General features: G+C 47.4%; 1 protein-coding gene across 3 annotated transcripts in view; it reads right to left on the bottom strand.

Annotated features, from left to right (window-relative positions):
* The window catches only part of COL12A1 (collagen type XII alpha 1 chain), a 111620-nt gene extending 106395 nt beyond the window's left edge, over positions 1–5225 (bottom strand). For 2 of the 3 annotated variants that reach the window (XM_070418228.1, XM_070418226.1), the window contains exons 1-2: positions 4818–5225; positions 1657–1770 (exon numbers count right to left, since the gene is read on the bottom strand). In XM_070418228.1, coding sequence (XP_070274329.1) covers positions 1657–1729 — 73 coding nt within the window. In that variant the 5' untranslated portion in view covers positions 1730–1770; positions 4818–5225. The remainder of the gene's footprint in view (positions 1–1656; positions 1771–4817) is intronic. The other variant, XM_070418227.1, reaches the window with a different exon arrangement.
* Between the last annotated feature and the right edge of the window lie 15280 nt (positions 5226–20505).

Here is a 20505-nt window from a genome sequence, read left to right as displayed (position 1 = left end):
CAACTGTGCTTTGCTAACCAGCCATTATCCAATTCAGAACTGATTTTTTCCACTTACATCATTTCCAACCTAATTATTTTACTAAGAATTCTCAAATCTTTCTGATTTTCAAATAACTATTTTCTTAATGAGCAATAACTAGGCCACTTCAGTGAATTATCTAAAAATATCTTTAGTAGGGTTTCTAGAGTTCCTCAAATAAACTTCCTTCCTAACAATGACACAGAAAGGAACATTAAAGGCAACCTCATCTGAACATGACTTCACAGAGCCCACTCTGAAAAACCTCTCCATTCACAAACTATTCATCAGATAATATGAGCCAGCAAGTTTCTGTCACTTTTCTAAATATAGCATACATTTTAGAGACTCTCTGCTTTTCCTAATCTTCATTTTTTTGTACCTGCAATCTTGAAATAGAAAATCAAACACAATAGAAACTTTTTGAAAATCTTAGTGTTGCCCCAAAATAGCTTTACAAGCTCTAAAGAAGCAGAATTCACCCTGAACTTCCACAGCTGGCCCATGCAGAGTATTTCTTTTTCCCTTAACTCCATCAGGGGCATTTCTTTATTGAAAAAGAAGAAGAAAAATATTAAGTTGTCTTTTATGATATTACTCCATTTACCTTGCAGGACAAAAAAAAAACACACTAGTTTCTCAGGTCTCCCATGATAATTTAGGGCAGACAGAAGCCCCCACTGGGTTAATATATAGAAATGGCTTGTTTAGCAAATATTGAGAAATGAAAACACCATGTGCACACAAGAAAAAGAAGTGAGGTCGAAAAATCTATCAGGAGCCCTTAGTTTCCTAGAGGGCAAGGTCACTCAGAGCCATTTTGCAGACCTCGGGGTCAAGGCGACCCATCTCCCAGCCCCTGACCAACTCTATGGTCTGATGCGTGGGTCTGATGCTGGAAGTAAGTGTGAGCGAGAGGGTGGTGGTGCCCACCTGGTCTGGTGTCCGCTGGCTCCCTGGATTGGGAACTTTGGCCCAGATCCAACTTTTCTGCTGGGCGAACCAAACAGCAACAACCCTGCGCCACGCGAACACAATCCGGGTCCAGGATCTCTCCTTGCCACCCATCCCCTGGGGGTCTGACTGCTACCTCATTTGTCTGCACCATCCGACACTCCGACTGAGATGCCCACAAAACACACAGACGCACAGAGCCGGCGCGGTTGGAGTCTTTTATTTTGTGTCGTCACCAAGGTCACAGCCCAAGCCTGGTGGTTACCAGCTACTCGAGCAAGCCGGTCCTCGAACCAGGGCTCCTGGGCAGCACCTGGAGGTATCCTGTTGGTAGACCTGGGAGCAGCCGTCGCCCCCTCCCGACGGACAGCTGGTCCTCTTGGAAGGCCTCGGTGTAGGTGGCAGTGTGGACAGCACACCGCAGAGACAAGCGCAAGGAGACCACACAGCACTGTACGGAATGGATTAGGCAGAATACGAAAGAGCTGCACTTGAGAGCCGGGAAATGGACAAACCTCAGTAGAAGAGGGAGTTTCTCTGAAGGAGAGAAACCCCAGGAGAAAAAGAGAAGGTGCGGGGAAACAGAACAAGCTATAGAAGGAGGATTCACTTGTTGTTCTTTTTTTTCTTTTCTCTAATTCTGCATAGTCACTGGGGGCGGGTGAAGGGAGAGTCTTTTACCTTCTGCCTCAGTGGAAGACAGGAGCAGGGCGGCACCCAGGATGGCCAGCGCTGGGGGAAGCCTGGTCTTCATGCTTGGCCTGGGCCTCGGAGCTCACAGCCACATGAAGGGATCTGAGGGAGGAAGCAGACACTGCATCAGAACCGGGTCTGGGCAGGCCTAGAACCAGGTTAGAACTGGAGCCAGGCCCTGGGCCAGGACCCAACCAGATCTGCCTTGATAACCACCAGGGCCGAGCCCAGCGTCTAATGAATGGGCTTATTGTGAAGCAGTGGAAGTCGAGTTCATCTAGAGCAGTTTAATCATGGCCCTAAGAGGGAGTTCAAGTTTAAAGAGGGTCCTGTTTTCCTGGAGGCTGGTCCTGCTTAGCATCCAGGGTGAAGGCCCGACCAGACCCCACATGACTTCAGCCTGCCTGGGTGATGGCTAATTCAGAGGTCATTTTATCCCTGACTCAACCAAATGTCTCTTCCAGCTGGGGATTTTATTTGGCCGGCCACTTTTTCCTAGCTGCTGAACTCTTTAGGTAACTGTACTTTAGTGGTCTCAGGGTAATTTGGAAAAGTATAATAAACCTCTTTTACTCTCTTTTTTCTTCATTTTGTTCTGCCTACAAATATGCAGCTCTTTAGGTCTGAAATGGATTATACAGAAATAGGAAAGGTCCAACTGAAACCTGATCCCCTACTAGCTGTGTTGTCTTCACATCTAATAAATCCTGCACCAAAATTAGGGGAAAACAACTCTAAAATACATAATAAAAAAGGGACACGCAATAGAAGAGACAAAACACTCCTGTTTCCCGAAGATTTTTTTTAATAAAAATTCTCAGTAATAATTATTCTTTTCATTTAGCTGTTCATTTATTCCAGAAGATTACAGGTATGTGTTCTCCAGAGAAGAGTATGTCCTATTCTGATTTTTCCTGACTTTGTAACTAGATTATTAACTCCTTAAAGACAAAGAGTCTTATTCATCTTTTATAGTCCCCAGCACACAGTAGGTGCTTAACCCATGAGGGTAGAAGGGAATCTTCTAAAACATTCTAAGGTCCAATCCAGAGACAAAAGCTGCTAGCAATGAACTCAACTGGGAAGCTGCAAGAGGTAAAACATAAAAAGAGAGTTGACTCTGGATACATAAATTATTGTAAGGCAACAAACGAGGCCTCATGCTCAGGAATCCAAAAATGAGCCAAAGGTCGAACTCTCTCTGAGAAAAGAACCTGACAAGCTCCAACCAGGTCTTTCCAAATAATTGGCACAATGTATTAGGGCAGCTTTCCTCGGCCTGAGTGTAAATTGCATTTTAAATGTCTGCTAAGCAGGCATGCCAAATTTGCCCGGAGCACTTTTCTGTGAAGCCAAAATTAAGATTTTGGCACTGCTCTGGAGATCCAAAGGCTCTAGCAATTTCTTTCTCCCTAATTAACAACAGTTTGACATTTCTAACCCTCTTCTACATCAGTGAAAAGCAAGAAGTGAAACTGGCCCATTGTTCCCATCATCTGGCCTTTACTTTGCTATAATAATTTCCAACTCAGTTGGCAGTCGTGCTCGCGAAAAGTTAAAGGCTGACAATGTACCCACCGAAAAGCTGTGTGCAGATATTTTTCAAAACCGCTAGTCTCCACCAAAAAAAAAAAAAAAAAAAAAAAAAAAAAAAAAAAAGCAGTGGAGGCACTTTTGTCTGGGTCTAGAGCGCCACCTATCGAGTGCCTGATTCGGTGGCAAGAATGAATCACATTGCGGCCGGGTATCTGAACATACAGTCAGTTCATCCAGCCAGCCAGGCATTCGTCCATATGTCTTTTTCTCTTTTTCTTTTGTTCTTTCTTTCTTTCTTTTTCTTTCTTTTTAGTTTTCTCTCCTTTTAGCCAAAACATTTATCTGAATGCTTAGCAACACTTCATTGAGCATCCTCAGACATAAATGTCTGAAAGCTGCCGTCCCTACGTGGCAGCGAGGATTCCCTCACTTCAACCTCATGAATGAAAATGAGTCAGTCGGGGGGCGGGGGGTAGCGGGGGGAATCTTAAGGGATACGTCTCCTTCTGCCTATTTGCCCCCTCCCAACCCCGGTGGAAGGGGCCAGTTCCTTAACTTAAAGTTTAAAATGGAAATAAAACATCCCCACCCCCACCCCGCGGGGGTCCTTCTAGAAACCCTGCTTGTCATCTACCTCCTCTACCCACCGCTACCTGGACAATAGTTGGCCAAGGGCGAGCCTACGCTCATTTCCTTCCTTGCCCCCTCCCACTCCCAGCGTACCAGCACCCGTTAGAAGGTCCGGGCTGAGGTGGGGGGCAGGGGTTCCTGGAAAGCCCCAACTGGTCACCGGAGGGTCCTGAGGATGCTGGGTTTGAAGTACCTTTTCTGTCCCCTGGTTCCCGGTCTCCGGTCCGTAAATGAACTCCGCGCCCACTCTCTGATCCCTACAGTCTCTAGGATTTGGGATGGAAACTACCTAAGAGGTTCCACTGACCCCGGGCAGGGCCTCCACCAATGCACTCGGGAAGAAGTCGGGAGAGGGAGCTTTCTCCGGGAGCTAGGACCCGGCCAAGGCTGAGTTCCCTAGAACCAGACCAACCCGCCATCGCGGACGCTTGGAAAGGCAGAGGAACGAGCCAGAACCCTCGACCAGGAATCTGTCTCAAGATGCCACCCACACCCGCGCAGCCACGACCGACGAGCTGCAGAGCACTCAGCCGGCCCTCCAAAGAATTCCACGCCGTGCGTCACCAAAATACCTTCCCTGCGCCCGGCTGCACCACGGCACCCCCGGCAACGCTGCAGGCGCGAGACAATGAGGGGCCGGTGGCCACAAAACCGGGCGCGCCCTGCGTTGAAATCGACAGCATCTATAGATGAAATTGCCCTACAAAGAGAAACATGGAACACGGTACTGGACGCACACACCGCCGCCTGCCTCCGCTCCTAAGAAAAGCTACAATTCTTTCTCTCTCAAAGATACAAATGAATCACAAAACCCAAATACACCTGGCAAATCTCAGGCACATCTCCACTCGTACAAGTCCAAACGGTCCTCGCCCGGGATCCTGAATGGCTTAGGGCGGAGCAAGCAACAGGCTAGAAGCAAGTCTCCCTCGTTATCGCTGGGAGGGATGGGGCCAGAGAGAAGGGCTAGAAGCCGAACCGACCTGAGGCGGCTGTGATCCAGGTGCAGGCGGCGGCGGCGGCTTTCCGAGGTCCTGGAAGACTGCGCTCGCTGCGACCCCGCCACGCCCGGACAAGTGGCGAAGCGCTGCGGGAGCCCCTGGCGGCTGCCGAGAGTTGGGTAGCGTCAGGGCCACCTGGAAGGAGGAGGAGAAGGAGGATCCCGGGAAGAGCGGCTGGAGCGACTGAACCGGCGGAGACGGCCGGGGAGGGGAGCGCAGCTGCCGGCGCGCGGACGCGTCTGGGGCGGCTCGCCTTTGTCGAGTGGGAAGAGGCTCCGCGCCGCGGGCTACTTAATAGAGGGCTGTTCCCAGCTCTCAGTTTACTCGGTTACGAAACGCCTGGGAAGGTGGACGGCTGCCACGGGGTGATGTATGCTCCTCCGGCGGTGAAGGAGGTCTACTTTTGGGAACGTGTGCATACTTCGAGCATTCCTTCGGCGTGAGGTGGCGATCGCGGTAGTAGCAGTGCCCCGCCGGGGAGCGGGGGGGGGGGGGGGGGGGGGGGGGTGCGGGGAGGGAGGGGGGAGGAAGCGGGGAGGGGGACAGCCGCAGCCGGGTTCACTGCCAAGGGAAGCCGCGCACGCCTCCGCTCGGGGCGGGCTGGGGAGCTCGGGTTTCCCCTGTGCGTGCGATTTCCTTTAATGAATTTATTTTTCTAAATTAAGAACAATGGGAGGGAGAGCAGCGACTCTCGTTTTCAAAACTGCGAGGATGTGTGACCGACCCCAACCCATCCTAGCCCCATCCCTCAGCATCCCCATCTACACCTTCCTCCCACTCCGTCCTGGGTGCACTTAAAACCGATTTACAGGGTTTCCATTAACTAACTGTCTGTGCACGCGGCTCGCCTTCTGTCTTTTTCAGTCTCGGAGCGGCGATTGGAAACCCGGACAGCCGCCCGCGACGGGATGGCTTTCCCAGTCTTGTCTCTCTCTCTCCCCTGATGCTTAAGGACGGAACTGAGAGGCTTGTTATGAGCCTAGAGAGAGAGGGCGACCAACGCTATGAAACCCCAAGGCCCCCCTAACAGGAAGCCGTTCGGGAACTAGTTCCATCCACTGTGGAAAGTGCTCACTCGGGTCAGAGCAAAGCCTGGCCCCACGTGGAGGGTTCTGACCAAACGCTCTGTCCTTGAAACCCCGTGGGGTCAAGGCACTGAAGGGAAGTAAGTTTCCCCCCACTGCTGGGGAGACGGGAGCCCAATGTGGGGCTGACATCCCGCCAGCAGCATCTCCAGCTCGCCGCCTCCTCTCCGCTCCACTCCACCCCTTGGCCCTGAGCGGGGAGCCTGGCAGTCAGGACTGCCAACTTGTCCTAGACGCACGGGAGGAAGCGCGGGCTCTTACATTGTGGCATCTGAAAAGCGCTTCGGGAGAGGTTCACGTTACGCGCGTCTGTGCGCGCAGCACCAGCCCTGCGCCCTTTGGCCTCTGGAAGCCCAGGGGTTCTCCCTTCAAGGACTAGCCACCGGGGATGGAGGAGGTGGCGCCACGGGGAACGCGAGAGGGGCGTCCGTGTAATTCACCGGCTGCAATGCAGTGGAGGTCTGGTGGCCAACGTAAACCTCTCTTCCCTGTTTGATGTGACGTCTGCTAACTTGGCCTTCCCTCCTTCGAGCGTGATCCTCTCCGAACTTGCTTTAGAACGACAGGAACTTGCAGGGCGGCCCCCTGCCCTCCGCCCCACGCTTAGGCTGCCTCCAGCCACAGGCAGAAACGCCAGAGAGAAGGCTGGCATGGGGGGCGGGTGGTGGGGGAGTGGAACTCGCCGCCTTTGCACATTCCCCGAGTACACACAGCCCACTCGAAGTCCAGCTGGGCAGCTCGCACAAAGAGCCCACACACGCACAGCGCAGTCTTTTTCCTTTCCAACTCTCACAGCTCGGCTGTCCGGCGCACACCCCCAGCGCGAGCGCGTCCTGGCCAGGAGCACCTCCCCCCGCACAGCCGGGCGCACGGCCGTCGCCGCAACACCAATGAGTCCCCATCCTGGCCTTTAGAGAGCACCCCGGCTGCTCCACACCCGAACATTCCACTTCACTCCCCTCCCCCAGATGCCTATGAGCGGACGGCAGCCTCCGGGACGAAGCTGAGTAGAGAAGTCCCGGCAGCGCCTTCCTGGCACCCAGTAGGGCTCCACCGCACCCGCGGCTGTCCTGGCCCGCTCGGCGGCCTGGAACTACCCGGGACGCTCATGGGACACGACTCCCCCGCCCCGGGTCTAGAGAAAGACAACTGCCGGTCGGCCTTGGCTGGCTGGGATTTGCATCTAGCCCAGGGGGGAGGGGGGATGTATGTGTATGTGAGTGCGCGCGCGCGCGCCTTTTCTACCTTTTCGCACTGTTTTTTAATTTGTGATGGTGATGTTGACTAGGGAGCAATGTAACAGTGGGTGTTGGTATTCTTGGTTTAAAAAGAGTTCCCTGCTGTTTGAGAGCTGCAAATGCATCTATCAGCCGAGGGCACTGGCTGCCTCCTGTCAGTGAGGCTGGAGAAGGCAAACTGGGTGCAAGAGGCTTCTGTCCCCACGAGCACGCACTTTGCACCGGTCTCCAAACCAGAGCAGAGTGCTAGGGACCCGCACGGCCGTCCTCTCTTGTTCAAGGCGTTCTTGCTCACATACTTAGATGCAATGCATTTGCAAATAGGTGCTACAAAGGAATGTAGGTAATATAAACCCCTGGCTGCAAACGCCCTCTGGCCCTCAGAAAAAGGATTCCTACACAAAGTTTCCAGAGTAGGATGAGAGGAGGGGGAGGGAGGCGACGCCTGGGTCGGGGAGTGCACAGATGCATAGCCACAAGCTCATCTCAACACATCCATCCCCAGGGGACACGCAAATGCATCCAAAGGGGCGCCTTAGGGGCCTCCCCCCATGACGTCTGCATTGTTTCTACTCCTGGGGCCCTTAAACTGAACATCCAGTCTGGTAAACGGGCAAATGTGTCAAAAATGTGCAGGCTCTCTCTCCAACCTGTGCCCTTCAGTAGTGCGTCCAGTTCTTAATACCCCTTGTAATCTGTTAAAGTTTGGGGGGAAAAAAGTAAAAGATGATATTTATCGACTGAGGCAGAGATGGCTGCATTGATTCAGTTTGGCTCTCATTCCTGGGGTTATATGCTGGGATCTACCCCCCTCACACTCCCTCGCTACTATTCCCACCTCTTCTCCCTCCGGCTCCTGGGTTCCCGGCGGTTCCAGAGCTTCCGATTTCTTGTCCGACAGCGCGATCTAGCGGTCAACGTGAGCTCTGGAGTCGGAGGTCAAAGTCACAGCCTGGAAGTGAACAGTTGTGAGTTTTTGCAAAGTGTGTCATTGATCTATCTGATTCCCAGGACTGACAGAGGTAACAGGATAGAAGGACCAGTGGAAAAGTGACATAAACTTTTCTTGTGCCCATTAATTAACCGCCTATAGAAATGACTGCCCCAAGGTTGCCATGAGGTTCTGGTCAGGGGTAGAGGAGGGAAGAGGTGCTAGTTTAGATTACAGCAGGGCCCTCACCTTCTAAAAAAGCAAAAGTGCCCCCCTCCTGGGTTTGCTTGGGGTTTGCTTGGGGTCAGCGTTCCTAGCGACCAGGGAGAGTGCTTCCCTGATGTTCTTGCTGATGGACCTTGTGGGGAGGGAGAGAGATAACCTGGTCTCAATGTGCCCTGGTTGTTCGGCACCTGGGGCTGCGTGGGGGCTGTAGGGAGAGTGGGCTTTCGGGTGCCACATGAAGAAAGCCCTCACAATCCCTTTGCGATAAGAATGTAAAGAGAGGAGGTAGTGCCACCAGCCCTATTTCTCGGGCAGAGAGCCAGAAACACTGCATCTGAATCCTCTCCCGTAGGTCCCTGAGTGCTAGGCAAGGAAAACACATGTAAAGATCACCTTGTATGTGCCTGTGCAGTGCCAAGCTCAGAGCAATTGATACAAAGACAAGAGGAGGCTTTGCCCTCAAAACTCTAAGTAATACATGGGGCACCTGAAGCAACTTCACATGCACCACTTAAATCTCCCAAGAGCTACACCTTCAAGTGTTTTCACATTAAAAGCAAGAAGCACTAGGCAACTAGTCTCTCTGCACTAGCAACGCTGAGGAATCCAGACACCAAAGCCACCCCTAAGGAAGGAAGAGGGGTGCAGGGCACTCCCTCTGCCTTCTTGACTGATTCTGATTCTTTTAAAAGGACCATTTCAGTGGCACCCACAGGCTTCCATCCAGGTCTTCTTACCTGAGCCCAAACAGCCTCTCCCATCAGAGTGTGAGCAACTCTGCGGCAGAAAACTGTAACTGCATCCTACTTGTCCTGCTAGGCAAGGTGGCCAGCTCACATCTTCTGTGACCTCAAATGCTGTGGTGGCATGAAAAGCTATGAAGCTTTAAAAAACATTGCATCTAAATAAAACACCTGCCGGAAGCCGGTCCATCCTTGCTGCTTGACACAGTCGCTGCAGGAAAGAAACATCTGCACAGCATATGTTTCAATGGACCTGGCATATATAGCATACTGTTCTTAATATGTTTGCTCCCTTTAGCACCATGTGTTTTAACCAAGGTCACCTCTCCGAGAAAGGTTGTTTCCCCAGGTGGGGATCTTTCCCTGAAGTTAGGGAGGGGATACAACCCCTTAATTAAGTGCCAGGCGGGTAGTTAAGCTACATAATCTTTACTCCCTGGAATGGAGATAAGAAACGCCCTAACCTTTGTAATAGAAATTGACAGGATTAAAATCGGCTGGTATAAATACGGATGTAACAAGACAATAAACATCAGATCCTAACCAGAACCTAGCCAGAGAACATGGCAAAAGATCCTGGACAGAACCTGGCTACAGAACTTCACTGGAAAACCTAGACAGAACATGGCAAAAGAACCTGGCTGGAGAACCTGGCTAGAGAACCTTGCAACAGAACCTGACTACAGAACCTAGAGACAGAACCTAGCGAGAGAACATGGACACAGAACTTGGCTAGAGATCCTGGCTAGGCTGCTGATCAACTGAACGCTGTCTCCATGTCATTCCTTCTTCGCCGACTCCGTCCACACCTTTGGGGACCCCTGGACCTGCTGGGGTTGGACCCCAGCAAACACCTTCTTAGGATAAACGATTTAGATTTCATGAAAGTCAGGTGCTGCTAGGAGTTGATCATTCAGTGAGCTCTGACTTCCTGGAGCAAAGTGTCAAAGACAAAAGGAAAGAAATTCAGTTACAAGTTAAGAAGGCAACCCTCTGCTATTTCTCCCTTCATTTCTATAAGTTTCAATACTGCTCAAGTCAGACTTACCACTGCAGGGGACTTGGAATGTATTTATGTTGTAACTGTGGATGTAGCACAGGTCCAGAATATCTAGTCAGGCACTGCTCTGTGTCAGCAGTTGGTATGTGTACACTGACATACACTTTCAGGCTTGTGGAAAATGTAAAAACTCATAGGAATTCATTTTTCAAGATTTGATCTTGGTCTTCAAACTTACTACCTAGGACTCTGCAGTGCAGTCATGATGAAATCATAGCCATAGGAACTATGAAAAGAGGTTTCATTGTTCTCAGTTGGAGCGCCTGTGTCAGATGAAGAGTAACCAGACCAAGGCTCCACTTGACAATGTATTCTTACACACTCACTAGTTAATTCAGCGGCATTTATGGAGCACTGGCATCCAGGCATTCAAAGCAGACAAGATCCCAGACTTTGGAATGCTCCGAAATCCAGTGTGGAGTGCGCACTCTGGTGGGGAAGAGGGGAAGGATGGCCATTATCTGATCAGACTCATTGTGAAGTCATTTTTATCTTGAGGATTAATTCAGCAAATGCTATTACTCTAGTCTTGATGTTCCCTAAAAAAATCGGGGAGGGTTTTTTTTTTAAGGCAAATCACAAGAATCCCATCCCACTGTTTACAGTGACCAGAAGTAAACATAAGCAAAAGTCAAATGACTTGAGATGTGGAGACTGTGTAATTGAAAGCTGAAAGACCAATGTGAAAAATAACATGGGGGGAAATACATGGTAGAGAGAAATGCAGGAAGCAGTCATCTCAATCCACATTCAGAACATTCCACAGGGAAAAAATCAATTTCCCCACACACCAATGTCACTATAAACCAATCTCTCCACAAACCAATTGAGGGGGAGGAGGGAGCGGAGATTGTTATAAAAATGTATTTAGGAGCGATGACAACCAAATAACAATAACAACAACAATAATAGTCATCAGGAGCTCTGAAAGGTCTGAAATGTTATCCTACTTGCAAGCTAATAAGTTAACATGGTACAGCTTCATGAATGCTGGCAGATCACAAAAGGAACCAGAGACATAGGACTGCATGACTCACAGCAGTAGCAGTAGCCAGAGTACCATCATTTGTGCCGGTTCCCCAATTCCCACAGCGTGATGCAGAGAGGGCCCGGTGACCCTTGCATACACAGTGAGTTGCATGACAGGAATGGAATCTGAGCTTGGGGAGCCCAAGTCTTTTATAAGGACAGTTAGCCTGCTTGACTTTTGCCCTAAAAAGAAACATTCTCTTTGTTAGCGTGGGCAGTAAACAGACTTGCCCTTTGCTCCGGAGGGAGAAATTATCTCTGTCCTCCAAGGCTGCTAGTCTGCAGATCCCCTAGAAGAGGACATCTGGGACAAAAACAGTAAGTGTCTCTGCTCACAGACGTGCAGAAACGTGAGAGATCCGTGAAGAAATGTCTCCCACCAGTAAGAGCTGTTGGGTGTTCATGGGAGGGAGAAAGCTGTATGTGAAAGTGGTTCCCCAAGAATTTCCAGAGGAGGAAGACTCCTAAAGGACTAGGAGCGGGCATTCTAAGCCCAAGATTCAAAATGAGAAGTTGGGAAGTGTAGCAGAGGACAGGAAATGTCTTGGGCAATAAATAAAGCAGAGTTGTTTCAGCAGAAAGTTTGTGAACACAACTGGGCTAGCTATGGAACCTGGAAGTGGCTGAGTTTCTGGAATTTCATCCTCTAAATATGATAATTTACAGAATGGATTCCAGACACTGCACATGGCATTTTACGTACAATAACCCATGAAATTTAATTGTCTTGCTATAGATAAGGACTTGAGGCTCTGAGAAGTCAAGTGATTTGCTGGTAAGTTTGGAATCAGGACCCGAACTCAGAGCTCTCTGCCATCTAAGTCTATGGTCTTTTTATTCAATTAAAATAAATGCTTGCTGCCCTGACTGGTGTTAAGTGGTTAGGGCACTGACCCATGCACTGAAGGGTCAAGGGTTCGATTCCCTGTCAGGGGCATGTACTTGGGTTGCAGGTTCAATTCCCAGTCCCAACCAATTGTGTCTCTGGGACACGACAGCCTGCAAGGAAGGACACAGGGAGATGCTATGCCAGAGTCCAGGTAAGGGACACAGAGGGTCCGATAAGGGTGGCATGAAAACAGGAAGATGACTGGCTTTAGAAAGTAAGGATGGGAAAATAGCTGAAGATGATTGAGCAAATTCATGACTGAGAGAATGGTGACACCATGGGGAAAATGAGGGAAGTGGGCAGGCAAGCCAGTCCTAAGGGCATGTGACAAAATGGCTTTATTGCCTTATTATATGATCAAAATCCTCGGGGTGTTTTTTTCCTAATAAAGAAAATGTATTGGTACTTCCTATTATATTAATAAAATTAAAATAGCATCTCAGCTTGAAATACCGATTTTTTAAGAGAGAGAGAGATGTACTTTTTTGGGGGGTGGGGGGGAGGGTTGCAAACCAAAACACAACTGAAGAGTCACATTTGCACATTTGCCACCAGCAGTTATGCAAAGGGAAAATGACAGCATTGTTGTTGTTCCTTGGCCCTCCTGCAAGCTTGTTCTTGGGTGGCTGAGGACATAACACTGCATGTGATACAGAAAGCATCTGGGAAATGCTTAAACAATTTTCTCCGTCCTCCCCCTGTCTATCTGCTGCCTAAGTGTTGGACTCCTCAGGCTGAAAGTACCTCAAGTCCTCACTCATTGTTTAAATTAGGAAAATCATTTCAACTCTCACACATGGTCTAGTTTTTTATTTTAAAAAAAAAGTATAAGTATAGTTTTATTTATCAAATGGCTTCTTATCTTTACTTTTTTTCTTTTTTCTTGGTAGTGAGAGCTTGGAACAAAACCATGAACTGCCCCCATAATAAAAGATTCTAATCTCTGTTAGGAACACGTGAGGCCGTGTTTACAGCAGGGAAGTAGTTAGAAAACCAAGCTTTTTCCGATGAAGTCTTGTGCCTTTGCTGCTTTTATTACAACCTAGGAGAATGAAGCTGCATGTCTGGTTTGGCATTTTTTAGTGTGGCCTGATGCTCTTCCAGATCTTTACCCTGGAGCTAAGGTGGTCTCAGCTGATGAGTAACAGGCTTCCACAATATGGCCATTGTGTGGGCTCTGCGGTTGGCTCAGCGATATTCTTTCCACCTCTGCCCTCTGCAAGGCCACCAGGTGGCTTGAGGTGACCCTGGCAGGACTAAGCCAATGAGTCGTGCAAGCCCTGCCTACACAAAAGAATCGCTCAGGGAGACCGGAAAACATCTGTACTGGGGTCTGAGCACCACCCTTAGACCATTTAAATCTGATCCTGGGGTGGGGCCTGGATAATTCTGATGGCCAATGAGGGTTGACACAAACTCATCGAAGCCAAGCCCTCTTTGCTATCCATGAAGTCTGTGCTAGGGGTTGCTGGGAACTCAACTGCCACTGGGAAGATTGAGAGGGATCTTTTTTTTTTTTTTTTTTTTTTAATAAATCTTTATTGTTCAGATTATTACATTTGTTCCTCTTTTTTCCCCCCATAACTCCCCTCCTTCCAGCTCCCACCCCACCCTCCACCCTCACTCCCCACCCACTGAGTTCATCCATAGGTGCATGATTTTTGTCCAGTCACTTCCCGCATCTCCCACACCCCTTTTCCCCCAAGAATAGTCAGTCCATTCCCTTTCTATGTCCCTGATTCATTATAGTCACCAGTTCATTCTGTACATCAGGTTATTTATTCACTTGATTCTTAGATTCATTTGTTGATAGATGCATATTTGTTGTTCATAATTTGTATCTTTACCTTTTTCTTCTTCTTCCTCTTCTTAAAGGATACCTTTCAGCATTTCATATAATACTGGTTTGGCGGTGATGAACTCCTTTAGTTTTTCCTTATCTGTGAAGCTCTTTATCTGACCTTCAATTCTGAATGATAGCTTTGCTGGATAAAGTAATCTTGGTTGTAGGTTCTTGGTATTCAGCACTTTGAATATTTCTTGCCATTCCCTTCTGGCCTGCAAAGTTTCTGTTGAGAAATCAGCTGACAGTCGTATGGGTATTCCCTTGTAGGTAATTGAGCCTCTTTCTCTTGCTGCTTTTAAGATTTTCTCTTTGTCTTTTGCTCTTGGCATCTTAATGATGATGTGTCTTGGTGTGGTCCTCTTTGGATTCCTTTTGTTTGGGGTTCTCTGCGCTTCTTGGACCTGTAAGTCCATTTCTTTCTCCAGGTGGGGGAAGTTTTCTGCCATTATTTCTTGAAATAGGTTTTCAATATCTTGCTGTCTCTCATCTTCTGGCACTCCAATGACTCTGATATTAGTCCGCTTAAAGCTGTCCCAGAGGCTCCTTACACTATCTTCACACTTTCGGATTCTTTTTTCATTTTGCTTTTCCAATTGGGTGTTTTTTGTCGAATCTTTGGTAAGATTCTTGTGCTCCTCTGGTCTGCTATTGGGTATAATATTCTTTATTTCAGTCCGTGTATGCTTACTTTCTAATTTCTTTATCGTAGCATCGAGGGTCTCATTAGTTTTCGTGAGGCTCTGCACAAATTTATGGCAAGCCCTCAAAATTGCGATTCTTAGCTCCATAGCCTCCATTTCTGTCATGTTTTTTTGTCTCCGCATCTTTTATGCTTTCTTGGTGCACCCCCTTGTGGTCTCTGTGCGCAGTCTTGTTCTAGCCAAGCCTTAATTGTTGTAGTTAACACTAGAGGGATTTGACCACCAGGCCGACTGGCTGTGGAAATCAGCTGTGAAAAAACTTCAGTCCTCAGGGGAGGCGCTAGTCCAGCCCTTGCCTGAGGCGGTTGGCAAATGGCTCTGCGCAGGGTTTGGGCGGGGCGGGCTCAACAGGGTGGGGGGAGGGAGCAGCTATGGCCGCTCTCAATCCGTCCCCAGGGGCTCTGCCTCTCTGTCCCAGCAATCGCTGCAAACCTCGGAGGGGCCATAGCCAGACAGTCCCGCTTCTCCCGTTTGAGTCTGGGTCCCTAGAGACTCGCCCGGATCTGTAGCCCAGAGTCTGAGACTCGCTCCTGATTGAAAACGACAATCGCGCCCTCAGCCGCCAGCCCGCTTTGCGCGCGCACCCTCACCACCGCACCGCCGTACCTTTAAATTTTCCACACTGCGCCTCCGCTGAGCGTCGGAATGCTGTTGTTTTTGCTTCTAGTTGAAGAGACTCTCCTCAGCCAGCCTTCCCGTGGTTCTGGTTGATGTCCGCTCCGACTTTTAGTTGTATTTTTGAAGTGGTTGTCCACGGCGGCAGTCTCCGGTGTTTACCTATGCCGCCATCCGAGAGGGATCTTTAGAGCTGGAAGAAGGACTAACACCTTCAGGGCTGATCCTCAAGTCAATGGTTGAAATGAGTGTTTACATTTGGGTTCAGTCTTGCCAGCAGTAGTAAGGAAAATCATTATGAGGAAACCAGCAAACTGGGGGTACAGGGGTCATCCAGGGTCCTGGAGCTGGTAAGTGGCAGAGCCCTGAGCCTTCAGGACTCCCATTTCTGGGTTTCAGCTGGAGGGAATCTGGTTCATTGTTGCCATTGGCCTTAAAGTTAAATCAGACAAAAGCATGGTACAGTTTTACTTGCCAGAGCACTCAAGATGCTATTTATTTTTTTTCTTACTAATGTTGATGCTAAAACATACATCCAAAAATGAGAAAAATATGCTTTATTTCTTGTGATGAAAATATTGATGATACTTTTTCTACTGTATTTATATTTAACAGATTCATTGAATAATTTCAGACAAAGGAATAAAACTGTAAGATAGGTCTCATCTGTTGCGGATAGGAATCATCAGAGTGATGGGACTAAAACAAATCTTAGAAATCCTGTAACCTGCTTCTACATTTTCATTTCTAAAACCTGAGAACCAGAGCTGTTAAGTAGATGTCATGTTTCTATCAGCAGTGCCAGGACTAGAATCCAGATACCTGCTGCCTGGTTGGTCTTCTGTCCACTATTCTGGATATCCTATTCCTGGGCCTGTCATTAATTTTGCAAACCGTCTTAGGACTCATTGCCTCATTGTCTCAAGGACGGAAATTGGACAAAAGCAGTGGAAGGCTGCCACCTTTCACAATATATCTGCATCTTCCTTATTTTAAAATTAGAGCAAAACAAAACTGGCCACAAATAGGGGGTGACATATGCAACTACATGTACCTGGCCCACTTAGCACATAACAGTACAGCTGACAGAGCTGCTAATAAGATGAGATGCCTCGAGACATTGATTCCTGCTCTGGAGAGAGTAAGATGGGGAGGCAGCCCCGCTACTTGCTGCAGGTACGAAAGCAGCACCAGAGCAGTGTTCTGAGTGCAGCTGAAAGGAAAGACCCAGCACAATGGACGCCTTCTCCCAGAGGTGGCCTCTGGGAATCGGTGAGAACATTGCCACGGCCACGAAAGTGCTTACAACTGGCAACCGACTGCATCAGGCGTGCTCTGCTGTTAGCAACAGAGATCAGACATACAAGGGACTAAAACAGTCATGAAAGTCAGAGGTAGGTCATCTGTAGCTGATACAGTGGCTTTGCTCCATGGGGTCCTCAGACTCTCAGGTTCCCTCCATCTCATTACTCCACAGAGGCAGCCTCTATTTCAAGGTACCTCACGGTCCAACTTGGTTGCTCCAGCTTAAGACATAACCTAAAAATGTCATCCAGAAGGAAAAAGCAGAGGACAAACAAAAAGATTGGGGGGGGGGGGGGGTCACATGGTGATCTTTGTCGTCTTCTGAGGAAGGTTCCCACAAGCTGCTTTTTGATGATTGTGATTATATCTCATTGGCCAGAATTTAATCACATGGGCACATCAAGCTGCAAAGGTGGCATGACAGTGTAGTTTATTCTGGTCACCCATGTGCCCATCTAAAACGCCAAGGCTCTATGATTCTGAGGAAGGAGAGAAGGGATGATGGAGGATGGCCAGCAGACTCTACCACTGACAGATAGCATTCCAGTGGACATCTGTGCTGGGCACTTGGTAGCTAAAAAGCAAGCCAAGCCCTATTCAAGGTGTCAAATAGTAACTGACATTAGACTTAACAAGACTTTAATTGAAACTTTGACTCATGCCATTCGGTCTGGAGAACTAGCTGCCAAGTACAAAGGAATCTCCTTTGCACGGACAGCTGTCTTCAGAAATTCCTTAGCTCCTCTTCACTCCTGGCCCTCACACTTAGCATAATTCTGAGATGGCTTTACTTGAAAGAAAAACCATCCAGTGAGCTAGACGGCTGATGGAAACAGCAGGTCCCCAGAGAACAATGGGGTCATGGAACCATCATCTGATGACATCATTGCAGAGACACGTGTTTTCCCTGGAGAGCCATTTACCCCATTAAAATTTCATTTCATCTCTCCTATCATAGGGGGCATTGGAAGGATTACATGACATCTTTTTTATAAACAAACATTATGCTGGAACACAGAGAAGGCAAAACAAATGCAGTTATAAATAGAAAGGGGATATAGGAACATTTCCAGGAAAATGTAGGCGTTTTATAAATGACTATGACTGAACTTCTCTTGCAAAAAGATGCTTATGCTTGTCTTAGAGACAGCAGAAAAGTCACAGAAGGATAACTGTGTCCCCTCAACAATGAAGAAGGCTCCTTCTAGCATCCCAGGTTTCCTAGCACCCCACTTTGAGTTCATGGAAATGCAATGTGAGTACTTTTTGACATATCACAGAACCTGAATGGCATGTCCCAGTCGCATCTAAAACCTCACAATTTTGTTCTCTGGGTCTAAGATGAACTGGAGTGGAAAGGGATTTATGAAAGTGGCACAGATTACCTGCCCTAAAGTGGGTAGGGTGTTTTAAAGGGGCAGGGAAAGAGATTAAATGAATCCAAAAGGGGACACCACTGACACAGTAGGTATAGAGTAAAAGTCAAAAGAAGACTTGACAGAAGAGAATTAAAGGGCAGAAACACAATTTAAAAATTGACCGAATGAAAAAGGACCTTCATGAAGTATGTATATTGCACTTCACGATATGTCTCAATGCAATGCCCACAACAATCATTTGACCCTGGTAGAGTTAATATTATTTCCTCAGCATGCCAGACAAAAAAATAAAATGCTGATGTGTAAACAGGAGGTTACATGACTTGCTTAAAGCTACATGGTAGAAAGTGGCACCACTCGCTCTCAGATCCAGATCTATGGCTACAGTTGGCAGAGGAGTAACGGGCTTCTTGCTCAAGGCCCCTTCCCACCTGGTTGCTGGCCATTTGCTGTTCTCTCCCTCGGCAGGGCAGTCTGTTCCTCCTGTCTTATGCTCGTCCCTGGACTTGGAATGTCCGTTCTCAGAATGGCTGCCCCACCCGACTCTTAGCTAGACCTTTGCAAAATGGTCCTGATAAGCCTTGATAGAGTGACCCTCTCAGATCAGCTTCCCGGGGCCTTTGAATTCTAACATAGTATTGGGGGTGGGGCATGGAATGACACTGCCAAGAAGGCATTTCAAGTATTGCTAACTAAAACAGTGGGTGAATTGTTTGGGGAGGAATGGGTCTTATTCAACATTTTTCTACTCTAGCATCCAAAAAAAGCTAAACCTCTGAGCACCTATCCATTTATTTTTTTAACTTAGTAATATCTGACAAGTTCAAAACCAAAAACCTAATACAACTAGACTTTGATAGTCATTTTAAAAGCACTAATAAACTGAAAAATGCATACACTGCTGGTAGAGTATAAATTAGTACAATTGCTTTGTAAAAGGTGAGCATTTTATTATAGAGTCAAACCCATACTTACCATACAACCCAGAATCTCACTCCTATATATTATCCAAGAAAAATGAAAATATATGTTCATATAAAGACCTGTAGATGAATGTTTATAGTAGCATTATCCATAATAGTCAAAAACTGAAAACAACTATAATGTTCATCAAATGGATAAATACTTTTAGACCATGCATATAAGAATAGGAAACTACTTAGACATAATACTACTTAGACATGAATAGGTAAAAACTATTCATATGTGCAGCATGAATGGAATTCGGACTACTATGCTCCAAGGAAAAAGGTAGACACAAAGAAATATACACCACATGTGATTCCATTTATATGACAGTCTAGCACTGGAAAAACTATAGAGACAGAAGTTAGAGCAGTGGTCTCCAGGGGCTAGGGAAGAGTAGATTGACTGCAAAGGAGCAAATATTAGTAGACCTTGGCAGGGTGATAGAAATGTCCTATATCATTATTGTGGTGTGGTTACAGGACTTTACACATTTGCCAAAATTCATCAAACTGTACAATTTTTTAAAATATATGTTTATTGATTTCAGAGAGGAAGGGAGAGAGCGATAGAAACATTAATGATGAGAGAGAATCATTGATCAGCTGCCTCCTGCACACCCCCTATTGGGGATCAAGCTTGCAACCCAGGCATGTGCCCTTGACCAGAATCGAACTCGAGACCCTCCAGTCCGCAGGCTGACACTCTATCCACTGAATCAAACCTGCTAGGGCCAAACTGTACAATTTTTAAAGTTAATTTCACTATATATGTGTTACTCCTCAGTAAATTTAACTTTAAAGTGTATTAAAGAAAAATGTGTTTGAGATTTTTTGAATCTCAAGTCTGAAAAAAAATGTTTAAAAAAGAATTTATGCATCTTTGCTAGGATCTAGAAATACGGAGATGAAGGATATAGTCCCTGACTTCAAGGAGCTTATAGTGCAGCAGAGGAGAGAGGGGGAGACAAAGCCACTGCACTGAGGAATAAGTGCATTGGTGGAGATACGCACTGTGGGCTGGAGCCACAGTGGAGTGTCTAAATCCAGTTTCTGGGAAGGATGGACTCCCAGAGAGACACTTGAGCTGAGCCAAGATACTGGCAGTCTTAGCCAGATAGGAGAGAAGGAAATCCTTACCTACGGAAGTGAAAAGGAGAGAGAGAGAGAGAGAGAGAGAGAGAGAAGGTTTTAATGGATCCACTCTAGTTTTGAAAATGAATCCTATAATGGATAGGAGAAATTTTAGACAATATGAGCCCTGGCCAGGTAGTTCAGTTCATTGGAGTGTTGTCCCATATACCAAAAGGTTGCAGGTTCGATTCCTAGTCAGGACACACACCTAGCTCGGGAGTTCAATACCTGGTCAGGACCTGTACGGGAGGCAACCAATTGATGTTTCTTTCTCTCTCTTAAAATCAGTTTTTAATAAAAGCATATCCTCAGGTGAGGATTAACAACAAAATTTAGACACTATGTCAGAAAATAAATGTCATGGCAGTGAGACATATTAAAATGTGAGTTGTTCTTTCTAAGCAAGTATAGATGACCTTGATAATTCAGAAAACTGAATTCATAAACAAACAGGACTGCTACATATAAGAACATGCATTCTTTGCTTTAGCATAGTGATCTATCAATTCTTCAGTGACTCAAAGA

Source organism: Myotis yumanensis, unplaced genomic scaffold (assembly GCF_028538775.1).
Source record: "Myotis yumanensis isolate MYYU_CA2020_CCGP unplaced genomic scaffold, mMyoYum1.0.hap1 SCAF_6, whole genome shotgun sequence".
In the NCBI taxonomy this organism is placed as follows: Eukaryota; Metazoa; Chordata; class Mammalia; order Chiroptera; family Vespertilionidae; genus Myotis; species Myotis yumanensis.
This window is presented reverse-complemented; position numbering and strand designations above follow the sequence as displayed.